This window comes from Talpa occidentalis, unplaced genomic scaffold, assembly GCF_014898055.3.
Source record: "Talpa occidentalis isolate TD23 unplaced genomic scaffold, MPIMG_talOcc4v2.1 talOcc4.9, whole genome shotgun sequence".
Lineage (NCBI taxonomy): Eukaryota > Metazoa > Chordata > Mammalia > Eulipotyphla > Talpidae > Talpa > Talpa occidentalis.
The window spans coordinates 33,395,637-33,407,455 of record NW_023605305.1 but is presented as its reverse complement, the minus strand read 5'-3'; the positions used below and the strand labels follow the sequence as shown (position 1 = coordinate 33,407,455).

General features: G+C 48.7%; 1 protein-coding gene across 3 annotated transcripts in view; it reads left to right on the top strand.

The window, feature by feature from the left end:
• The first annotated feature begins 11,415 nt into the window (after positions 1–11,415).
• Positions 11,416–11,819, top strand: part of LRP8 (LDL receptor related protein 8) — a 64,010-nt gene continuing 63,606 nt past the window's right edge. For all 3 annotated transcript variants that reach the window (XM_037499253.1, XM_037499252.2, XM_037499251.1), the window contains exon 1: positions 11,416–11,521. In XM_037499253.1, the coding sequence (XP_037355150.1) occupies positions 11,416–11,521 (106 nt within the window). The remainder of the gene's footprint in view (positions 11,522–11,819) is intronic.

Sequence of the window (11,819 nt, the reverse complement as noted above, 5' to 3'; positions counted from 1 at the left end):
CTAATACTTGTCATCGCCAGACTGCTTTTCTGTGGAAGCTCTCACTGTGGTCTAATTTACATTTTCTTCTTACTATAACGTTGATATCTTTTCTTTTTTTTTTAAAAGATTTATTTTTATTTATTTATACCAGCACTGGGTACAGTCAGAGGTGCGGGAGGGTGAGAGAATTCACCAGAGCCAGAGTGGAGAGAGTAGAACAGGCAGAGTGATGAAGTACACTGCTGAGGGTAGCAGCAGGCGGCAGGAGAGGTCTGCGTGCCATGTGGGACCCTCGCCCGGCGACCGGGGATGGAACCGGTGCTGCAGAGGCTGCGGGCAGCTTCGCAGCCCAGCGCTCAACCACTGCGCCACTGGGGAGGCCCAAAGTTGATATCTTTTCTTCAGGTTTACTTTCTATTCATATTTCCTCAGCTGTGAAATGCTTGTTTATAAGCTACTGCTATTTTTTTTTAAAAAAAAAGATTTATTTATGTATACAAAAACTGGGATACAGCCAGAGGTGTGGGGGGGGGTGTGTGTGAGAGGATTCAGAGACAGAGTGGGAAGCAGAACAGGCAGAATGACTGAAATACACTGCTGAGGGGAGCAGCAGGCGAGTCAGGAGAGGTCTGCTGAGCCATGTGGGTAGCTCCCTGGCCAGGGATCAAACTCATGCTGCAGTGGCTGCGGACAGCTTCATAGGTTGCATCTTAGCCCCTTGTGCCACCAGGGAGACCCTAAACTTTTGCTATTTCTAAATTAAGTTGTTTATCTTCTTATTATTGAGTTGTAAGAGAATTTTTATGTATGTGAGGCAGTAATTCTTTGTTCATTATTTGTGCTGTGACTTTTTTTTTTCCAGTGGGTGGCAAGTCTTTTCAACTATCATGAAAAAAAAGAACACCTTTTTTTTTTTTGAGCTGAAGAGACTATGTATATAAGATACACACCTTAGCAATGTAACAATGAACGATTATTAAATTCTTAAAGAAAAAAGAGGGCCTCCCTGGTGGTACAGTGGGTTGAACGCCGCACTGTTACGCTGTCTGCAGCCTCTGCAGCACGGGTTCGATTCCTGGCTGGTCAGGGAGATTCCCATATGGTGCGGCAGACCTCTCCTGCCTCGCCCGCTGCTCCCCTCAGCAGTGTCTTTGGTCCGTCTGCCTGTTCAGCTTCCTGCGCTGTCTCTGGTGTATTCTCTCACCCTCCCCTGCCTCTGGCCTATGCCCCAGTTCTTGTACAAATAAATAAATATTTTTAAAAAAAGAGAAATTACTGCATCCATGAAAAAAGAACAAGTTACTATAAAAAAAGAACAAATGAGAAATTCTTAGAAATATGACCAAAAAAACTTAAAAAAAAAAAAATCAACACTACAGAGAGTTGAAGAATCCAGAATGGAGAACCAAAAGAGATGAAAAGATAGGTAAGAAATGTAGACTAGTCCAACAGGGCCAATTTTGAAATAGTTAAGGAGCTGCCAAAAGAGAAAAAAACCAACAACAGAGCAAATGGAGCTGAGGAAATCATTACAGTGATAGTTCCAGAAAAATATCCTCAACCTAAAGATGAGTTTCCAGAATGAGAAGACCCACAGCTTTCTCAGCACAATGTAGGAGATAGATTTGCTCTAAGATACAATGAAGACACAGGAACTGGAATGCTTTCAGAGGAAGAACAGGATTCTCATAAAGGGCTAGGAAACAAAATGGTGTAAAAAAGAAGACAAAGGAGCAAAACCTTCAAAATTCAGAAGGAAAATTATCTCCAAAGTAGAATTTATATCTAGTGAAACTATCAATTAAGTGTGAGGCACTACAAGGTCTCAAAAACCTCCTTTCACAAATGACAGGTGGCTGTTCCCCCAAATATGGTGGTGAGTATAGAAAGACAAGAGATGCAAGTCGGGAAAAATGCAAAGAAGCCTCCAGATGATGGTACCGGGGAGCCCAAAGGAGCTCAGCAACTGGTCTTGCTGTCAACCAGTGCACGAGAGAACAATCAGAAATTCGCAGAAACGTCTCCTGACAAGTAAGTCAGCAGAATACTTTACATGGGTGTTTGCATGAGGAGGAGAGTGACACAACAAGGGAAAGTGTGGGGAGAACTAAGGGACAAATGCATAGAAAACTAAACAAAAGATAAAAAAAAATCAACTATTAATTCCAGAAAAACACAAAATTGTGTAAACAAGGAAATTAATCATGGCACACTGCAAATTGCATTTATTTTGCTAAGATTGTGTCCAAATCCTTTCTAGACATGACACCAAAAACAGGGACAACAAAAGGAAAACTGGACACAATGTATATAAAGTTATCGTCAAGTAAGCTATCCACAGGGTGGAAGACCATATTTACAAATCATATGTATGATGGGTTAATATTCATAACATGTAAAGAATTTCTACTACTCAAACAACTCTTTTTTTTTTAATTTTTTTTTATAGAGGTATGTTTTATTTATTTATTTATTTATTTATTTATTTGTTTGCTTTGTTTATACAGGCACTGGGTACAGTCAGAAGCGCGGGAGGGTGAGAGATTAACCCATCATACATATGATTTGTAAATATGGTCTTCCACCCTGTGGATAGCTTACTTGACGATAACTTTATATACATTGGGTCCAGTTTTCCTTTTGTTGTCCCTGTTTTTGGTGTCATGTCTAGAAAGGATTTGGACACAATCTTAGCAAAATAAATGCAATTTGTAGTGTGCCATGATTAATTTCCTTGTTTACACAATTTTGTGTTTTTCTGGAATTAATAGTTGATTTTTTTTTTTTATCTTTTGTTTAGAATTCACCAGAGCCAGAGCGGGGAGCAGAGCAGGCAGAAGGACCGAAGTACACTGCTGAGGGGAGCAGCGGGCGGCAGGAGAGGTCTGCGCGCCATGTAGGACCCTCCTCCGGTGGCCGGGGAGCAGCCGGGGATCGAACCGGCGTCCCAGAGGCCGCGGGCAGCAACCCAGCGCTCAACCGCTGCGCTACCAGGGAGGCCCTCAAACAACTCATTTTAAAATTGGGTAAATGACTTGAATAGGGCCTCCCTGGTGGCTATGGGTTAAGTCTCAGAACTATCAACACCATGGCCTGAGTTTGATTCCCAGCTGGCCAGGGAGATACCCACATGGCACAGCAGACCTTTCCTGTCTCGCCCACTACTTCCCTCAGCAGTGTATTTCAGTAGATCTGCCTGTTCTGCTCCCCACTCTGTCTCTGGTGAATCCTCTCACCCCCTGCACCTCTGGCCTACACCCCAGTTCTTTTATGCAAAAATAAAATTAAAAAAAATACAGACCTTTAAAAATAAAAGGACTTGAATAGATAGTCCTTCTAAGAAGATTCAGAAATTAACTGTAATCTTATGAGATGATGCTCAGCATCACTAATCATCAAGGAAATGCAAATCAACCATAAGGACACAGCACCTCACACCCCTTAGGAGATCACTATAAGAAAAAAAAAACCAGCAGTAAATACATCTGAAGAGACATGAACCTCTGAATTATGATTGGTGTTGTGTACTGCCGTTACCTCAATAAAAAATAATATAGTTGTGAAAAAAAAAAAACTAGTGTTTATAAAGATGTGGAGAAATTGGGGCCCTCGTGTGCTGTTGGTGGGAATGGGAAATGCTGCAGCCACAACAAAAGCACTTCCTCAAAAAATGAAAGAGGACTGTTAGAGGATCTAGCAGCTCCTCTTCTGAGTACATATGCAGAAAAGTTTCTTGAAGAGCCATTTCATTGCAGCATCCACCACAACAGCCGAGAAAGTGAAGCAACTCAAGTGCCCATCATTGGACGAATAAACAAAATGTGTTTCTTTACTGTACACTGGAGCCCTTTTTGGGCTTAAGAAGAAAGGAAATTCTGTCTTCTGCTAAAGCCCAGATGAGCAGCAAGCACGTCTGCTAAGTGAAATAGGCCAGTCGTGAATGGATATGTACCATATGATTTCGCTTATATGAGGTACCCGCATTGGTCAACTTCATAGAGAGAAAGCAGAATGTGACTGTCAATGGAATGGGGGGGGTTATTGTTTAACAGGTACAGTTTTAGTTTGCTGAGATGAAAAAAGTTCTGGAAATGGATGATGCAATGGTAGCACTGTAAAGTGAAGCAATTAACACCACTATCCACATAATGAACTGGACCCCTAACATGGTTAAGATGGTATATTTATGTGATATGTATTTTACCACAATTAAAAATAATTTAAGAATAAGCAATCCTGGGCCTCCCCGATGGCGCAGTGGTTGAGCGCTGGGTTGTGAAGCTGCCTGCAGCCTCTGCAGTGCCGGTTCGATCCCTGGCTGCTCCCCGGCCACCGGAGGGTCCCACATGGCGCGCAGACCTCTCCTGCCGCCCGCTGCTCCCCTCAGCAGTGTACTTTGGTCCTTCTCCCTGCTCTGCTCTGGCTCTGGTGAATGCTCTCACCCTCCCGTGCTTCTGACTGTACCCAGTGCTTGTATAAATCAATCAATCAATCAATCAATCAATCAATCAATCTTAAAAAAAAAAAGCAATCCTGGGCCACCCACTGTAAGGGGTGTGAGCCTCCTAAGGTGGTGCAGTGAATTGGGCGCCGTGCTGTGAAGCTGTCTGCAGCCTCTGCAGTGCGGGTTCGATTCCCGGCCGGCCAGGGAGATTCCCATACAGACAGGCAGACTTCTCCTGTTGTGCCCGCTGCTCCCCTCAGCAGTGTATTTCGGTCGTCTGCCTGTTCTGCTTCCCACACTGTCTCTGGTTGAATCCTTTCACCCTCCCGTGCCTCTGGCTTGTACCCCAGTTCTTGTATAAAAATAAGTAAATCTTAAAAAAAAAAAAAGAATAAGCAATCCTTTTAAAATCATATAATCACACCATATTGGAAGTAGGATGGACAAAGATTGACTCATAGAGAGGGAGTGTGTGGGTGTCCTTATGTGTGTGTTTGGGGTTGTTGGGGGGTGTGTGAGAGAGCTTAATCCTCATCTTCATGGTGGGAAGTCAAAAGGTAGTGCCCCAGACAGAAATAAGTGTGCTATTTGATGATAGCAAGTAAATAACAAAAAGAATCAGCTAAGAGTTGAATGACTTTCCCTCTGGGGAAAGGAAATAGAAGTAGGGAATAAATGACTTCTTTTTCATAACAAGGCTTGCAGAACCATTTGATTCTTTAAACTATGTATAAGTAAAACTTTGATAAGAAAATAAAATAAAATAAAAAACTAAATGCAAACATAAGCAAATAGAAAGTTGCTGCGCCTCCTTAGAAGGTCTGTGACTCAGGCAGTGGGCACTTGGGATCTGGATGACCTCCAAATCACCTTGAGGAAGCAGTCACCAGAGGAAGGCCTGTCAGGACTCCAGCTCAACAATCTTTACCCCAGATTAAACGGGGAACACAGAGCTGGTGGCCCTGCGAGAAGAGGGACACATCTGGATGGATAGAGGAACATTGTTTATTGAAATGACCACATGCTTATTTTAATGGGTATTGGAAAAATATACTTAGCGTAGCAAACCTGTGATTTCATGAAGATGATTGCTTAGGGTGAAGCTAAGTTTATTAAGTGAAAGGATTTAAAGGAAAATACTAGAATGACAGTGAACAAGGTAAGTGAAAATAAAGAAAGTCATTCAAGGCAAATGAGAGTGACTAGTCATTCTTGATGAATGACTGATCCAACCCATCATGTTGGGGGTGGGGTCCCCAAGTCCATAGAGGGAGAGGGACCAGCCCAGTGGGTTATAACAAGTAGGTAGAGGAGGTGTAACTCAGCCCCCAACATGAGGGGGTGGAGGCACAGGGAGAGCCAGGAGGCAAGAACAAAGGCTAGGGGTGTCTGCCTCTGGCCTGCTCCAGCCCCCTGGAACACCTCCATCCTCTCAGTTCCTGGTGTCTTTCTCTGTTTAATGAAGGGTCCCCCAGCTAAGGGCAATGCTGTTCATGACAGTAGTAGATAATGCTTATGGAGTGCTTACTTACTATGTTCCAGAAACAACATCAAAAATAGCAAATGCTGGGGCCTCCCTGGTGGCCTAGGGGTTAAGTCTCAGTGCTGTCACCACTATGGCCTGAGTTCAATCCTTGGCCAGGGAGCTGACCCACATATGGCACAGCAGATCTCTCCTGTTTCGCCTGCTGCTCCCCTCAGCAGTGTATTTCAGTCAGTCTACCTGTTCTGTTCCTCACTCTGTCTCTAGTGAATCCTCTGAATCCTCTCACCCCCTGCACCTCTGGTCTACACCCCAGTTCTTCTACACAGATGAAAAATAGCAAATGCTTATAGAGGGTGTACTTGCAGCGAAAACTCTTCTGAGCACTCTATCTATACTAACTTATTTCACCCTCACTAATCCTGAGACAGTGCACAGCCAGCTTCCAAGACATGATTTGTGCCTCCTGGCCGCTGCCCTCCTGGACAGTCCCCTCTCACATGGAACGTGGCTGACTTGTGTAACTTATAGGATCTGCAGAAATGCTGGTATGGCTTCCCCTGTTAGGTCATAAAAAACCCTGGAGCTTCCTCTTTGCTTTCTCTTTGTCTCTCCTGGCTCAGTCATGATGAGGAAGTTGGCTGCCATGTCCTGAGGATGTGGATTCAAACAGGCCTATGGAGAGAGCCACGTGGTGGGAAACTGAGTCAGCATGCCAAGAGGGACTTGCCAACCATATGAGTGAGCCAGCCCAGACTCTCCAGCCCCGGTTACACTTCCAGAAGACTGCAGCTTGGTTAACTCTGTAACTTGGTCAACACTGTAACCCAACTCAGCGGTTCCCAAATTCCTGACCCACCTGACACTGAGAAATAATAAATATTGTCTTAAGTTGCTACATGTTGGGCTATGCAGCAATACATAATTAATACTATTAGGTAGCATTGCCTTCTCATTTTATAGATGAGGAAATTAAGCAGAGAGCTCAGGTCACACCCTTGGCAATGATTTACCTCCGAAGTTTGGATCTTTATAAAGTTCATATAATGAATTAGAATCCCCCTTGTAACAGGAATGGAGGCATTCCCTCTAGTCAGAGAGAGGGAGGGAGAAATAGAGAGACTGACAAAGAGAAACTGGCAATTGGCTCACGGCACAGCAGGAGGGATTTGGGCTAGACTTCTGTAAATGAAGCCAGTGGACAGGGGGAGAATTCTGCTGTCACTGCAGGTCAGCTGTGATTAGCTTGGGGGCCACTGGTCTCTGACCCTCTCTGAGTGGGTGACACAGCCTTGGGGACTCTGGGGGTAGGAATCTGCTGCCCCTGAGGAGGCCCCTCTCTCGGGGCTCTTATCACTCTGTACGGTTGCTCTCTGCCCCCAGGCCCTGGATCCTCAAGGTCAGCATGGAGTCTTACTCATCTGTGCCCCGGGCTTAACACAAGGCCAGCCAGAGCAGGCTAGGGGAGGCGTATGCAGAAGGCCTGCTGGCCCAGGCTTGACCCTGCAGAGAATTTATTCATTCTTTTACTATGTCTCATGGAGACACAGCAAGGACAGGAATGAACCCTTTTCTGACGTCAGCAGCTCTCTACTGCATGGAAGACGCAAAAGAACTGTCCAGTGTGATCTAAGACCGAGACACACAGTGTTGTGGGAGCCCAGAGGAATGGGGAGCACCTCTGGGAGGAGGCTGGAAAATTTCTCAGAGGAAGGCATTTGCTCTGAACTGTGGATGAACTGTGCAAGGATGTAGTAGGAAGAGAGCACAGCCTGGCAAAGGTCTGGAGTAAAGGCCTGGTAAGGGTGATAGGGTGGGCTGCTGGGCCTCTGGAGTCATGGACGTGGAGATCTGGGTGGGGCAGGGAGGGGTGCAGGCAGCAGGTGCAATGTCAACTATATCTGCCACAAGAGGAATTCATGGCACTTAGGGTTGGGCTTGAGAAATTTCCTTGGAAACCCAGGAGTGGGCAAGGTACATAGGCTTGAATCAGTTCAGGACTGGGAATGAGAAGGGGAAGTCACCTGAGCATCTGGAGCTGTGCCAGGACCTCTGTCCTTTTGGGATGTGGTCTATGCCAAGGGCCGCGCTTTCTCCATGTTCCCCTGACTGGAGTTAACCAACACAGGCGTCCTAGAAATCCAATTCTATCCTTCACTATAGAACTGATCTGTTTTACCTGATTTACCCTTCCTCCTTCCCTTCTGGCAACCACGAATTTGGTCTTTTTTTTTTTTTTTATAGAGGCATGTTTTATTTACTTATTTATTTGTTTGTTTGTTTGTTTTTTTTGTTTGTTTATACAAGCACTGGGTACAGTCAGAAGCGCGGGAGGGTGAGAGAATTCACCAGAGCCAGAGCGGGGAGCAGAGCAGGCAGAAGGACCGAAGTACACTGCTGAGGGGAGCAGCGGGCGGCAGGAGAGGTCTGCGCGCATGTGGAGGGTGAGAGAATTCACCAGAGCCAGAGCGGGGAGCAGAGCAGGCAGAAGGACCGAAGTACACTGCTGAGGGGAGCAGCGGGCGGCAGGAGAGGTCTGCGCGCCATGTGGGACCCTCCTCCGGTGGCCAGGGAGCAGCCGGGGATCGAACCGGCGCTGCAAAGGCCGCGGGCAGCTTCGCAACCCAGTGCTCAACCGCTGCGCCACCGGGGAGGCCCACGAATTTGGTCTTATCCTTAAAATCTTTATTTTGAATGTATTTAGTTCATTCACTTATTTTGTTTCTTTATGTCCCACATATGAAATCTGATCGTATTTGTCTTTCTTTGTCTAAATTATTCCATTGAACATATTATTCTCCAGGTTCATCCACATTGTTGCAAATGGCAAGGTTTCATCTTGTTTATTGCCAAGTAGCATTCTATTGTGTGTCTATCCCACATCTTTTTTATCCAGTTATCTGTCATTGGACAATTGGTTATTGTGAATAATGTTGCAATGAACACGGGGGTGCATATATTTCTTCAAATTACTGTTTTTGTATTCTTTGGGTAAGTACCCAAAACCCATGATAATCTTCAAACTAGAATGAACCTTGGAAATTCCCCACTGCCTCCATTTCACATATGTGAAACTGAAGTTCACAGAAGTTTTGTTTGTCCTAAAGGAAAAAGCAGAAGGGGCTGAGCTAGAGACTTCAAGGGGTCTGCAGGAGGGGCTCCGTCCAGGCCCCACAGTCTCAGGCATCCTGCCAGCACAATGCATCACTGTCCTGGGAACAAAATTCCAACTCCCTGCTTTGGCCTGTCTCGCCTTCATGTGGCCAGGACTTTGCGGGCCTTCCTCTGAGCTCCTTTGGTGTACCCACCCCGGCTCTAGCCCGTCTAGAAGCCACTGCACTGCCGTTCCCCCTGTCAGGAATGCCCTTCCCTGTTCTTCATGTGGTTTGGTCCATTTTGATGTTATAACAAAATACCATGGGTTGGGTGACTTATGAACAACAGAAATTTAATTCTCATCATTGCGGAGGCTGGGAAGTCCAAGATCAAAGCACCAAAAGATCAAGATGCCCACAGATTTATGGTCTGATGAGGCGCTGCTTCTTGGCTCATAGATGGCTGCTTCTCACTGTTTCTTCACATGGCAGAAGAGGCCAGAGATCTCTGTGTGGCCGTTTTTATAAGAACACTACTAACCCAATTCAGACCTAACCCGTCTTACTGCCTCCCAAAATTCACATTGCCACATAGCCTCACTTGGGGATGAGGTCACAACATGTCATTTGGGAGGACACATTCAGTCCATAGTAGGCTCCTTCTTGTGGTTCAGTGAAATGTCACCTCCCCAGAAAGAACTTCCCCAATCACCTCTCTAAAGTTAACTTTCATCACTCTCATATCTCTCTGAAATTATTATTTTTGTTTTCTTCTTTTGTGTGTGTATCCCAACTAAAATATAAGCTGCAGAAGAACAAGGAGGGGCCTAATCTGTTTCTCCATTAATCCGGGGCCTCAGACAGTGCCCGGCACATAGTAGGTGCTCCACAAGTTTTTGTTGAAAGCATGTGTGTCTCTCATGATCTGTTTATGATCTATTTTCTTGACAAAGGCCTCACTGGGGTTGGTACCATATCTGATTCACCTGGAACACATAGGCCCAAGACAGGGCTGCCACAGAGCAGAGATGAACATGCTTATTAGATGACTAAATGAGCAAAGGATAGAAAGGCTAGTGCTCTGCTGGACTCTGGGGTCTGCGTCCCTCTCCTGTGGGGTAGCTACAGCCACTGTGGGCTCGGGGGGCCTCTGATGAGGCAGTGTCTCCAGGCCTGAGGCCATCATCTCCTGCCCCTCTTCCATGGAGGCGAGGGGTTACAAGTAGAGAGACAGGCGGGCCTAACACTGGGCTTAAGCTTCTGTGGGACTGCCTCTTAGCCACTAGCATCCTCAAACTCATTCTCCCAAGAAGGTTGTATGGATCGGACCTTGCCTGCTGGTAAAGCAAGTGGCTAAAATCTCTTCCTGGATCTGTTCTCTGCACCATGGCGTGGGGAAGCTGGGCCCTGACCTGTCAGAGGAGGAGTCTTCTCATTCCTGCAGAGGTTATAGGGGTGGACACACATCCTGGCGTGTGTCCCCTATGTACGGGCAGGGACATCACATCACTTCTGTGGGTCTCCACATACCCCACCCTTCTCAGTCACAGGGATTATCTTGCAGTCGCTGTGGGTCCCTCGATTGTCTTTCCCTCCGCCTGGCCCCACGAGCGTGCTGGGTGAGGATGAATGAAGTCTGTGTGCCAGGCCCAAGCCACCTGCCTCATATTCTTGCCATGGTCACGTGCACAGAACTACTTGGGCATATTAACCAGCTACACAATGGCATAATATGTGTTGTGATATTATACTATGTGTTCACTGTGTGAAGGAGGGGTTCAGAGGTCCCGTTCTACCCCCTCAGCCTCCACTTGATTACGCGCATCCTGGTACTCAGCCCCCTGGCCGCCACGATCCCCGCTCCTCTGCACACCGCGTGGTACCTTGCACCTGGGAACACCCCCGCCTTTCCGCCCAGGCTCACTCCTAGGTATCCCTCAGCCTCCCGCCGGGCTGTCGCCTCCTCCGGGCAGTCTGTGCCGCTTCCCCAGGTGCGCCTGCCACCTCCTGCTACCGCCTCGCCCACCCCGCGTCCGCAGAGCCCGGCAGGCAGGTGTTCTCAGGACAGGGACACGGAGGCCCCGCCGAGGCGGCCGCGGGCTGAGGGCATTTGGGACTAGCGGGAGGTGGCGGCGGGAGGAGCTTGGGGCGGAGGCGACAGCGGGAGGGGCGCGCGCGCCGGCGGCGGCCGCCCAGGGCCGGGGCCGCGCGCTCAGGCTGAGCCCGCCCCGCCGCCGAGCGTCACGGAACCTGCTTGAAATGCAGCCGAAGAGCCGGGGCGGGCGGCAGCGGCGGCGGCGGCAGCGTCGTGGGCAGCGGCAGCCCCGGCGCCGCGGCCAGGGCTTGGCGGATTGAGGCGCGGCGGCGGCACGGGGCGCGCGGGGCGCGGCGGCCGGAGCCGGGGGCCCGCCATGGGCCGCCCCGAGCGGGGCGCGCTCCGGCCGCTGGCGCTGCTGCTGCTTCTGCTGTGGCTGCAGCATCTCGCGGCGGCGGCGGAGCCCCTGCGCGGCGGCCAAGGTGCGTGCGGCGGGCTCGGCCCGGCTCTGCGCGCGAGTCGCCAACAAAGCGCAGCGGGGGGGGGGCCGGGCGGCGGCGCAGCCCCGAGTCCGGGCCAGGCGGGGACGCCCGAGGGAGAAGCCCCTGGGCGTCCAGCGCGCTCTCGGTGTGCCCGCGACCCGCGGCCCCCGGGTGGTGGGCTGCGCTCTCCGGCACCTGCTCTCGGGGGGCGGGGGGATGGGCGCAGCGGGGGGCCGGCGCGGCCGGGAACTTTGCGGGGAGGGGGTCGGCACTGATGGTTGTTGGTGACAGGGAGACT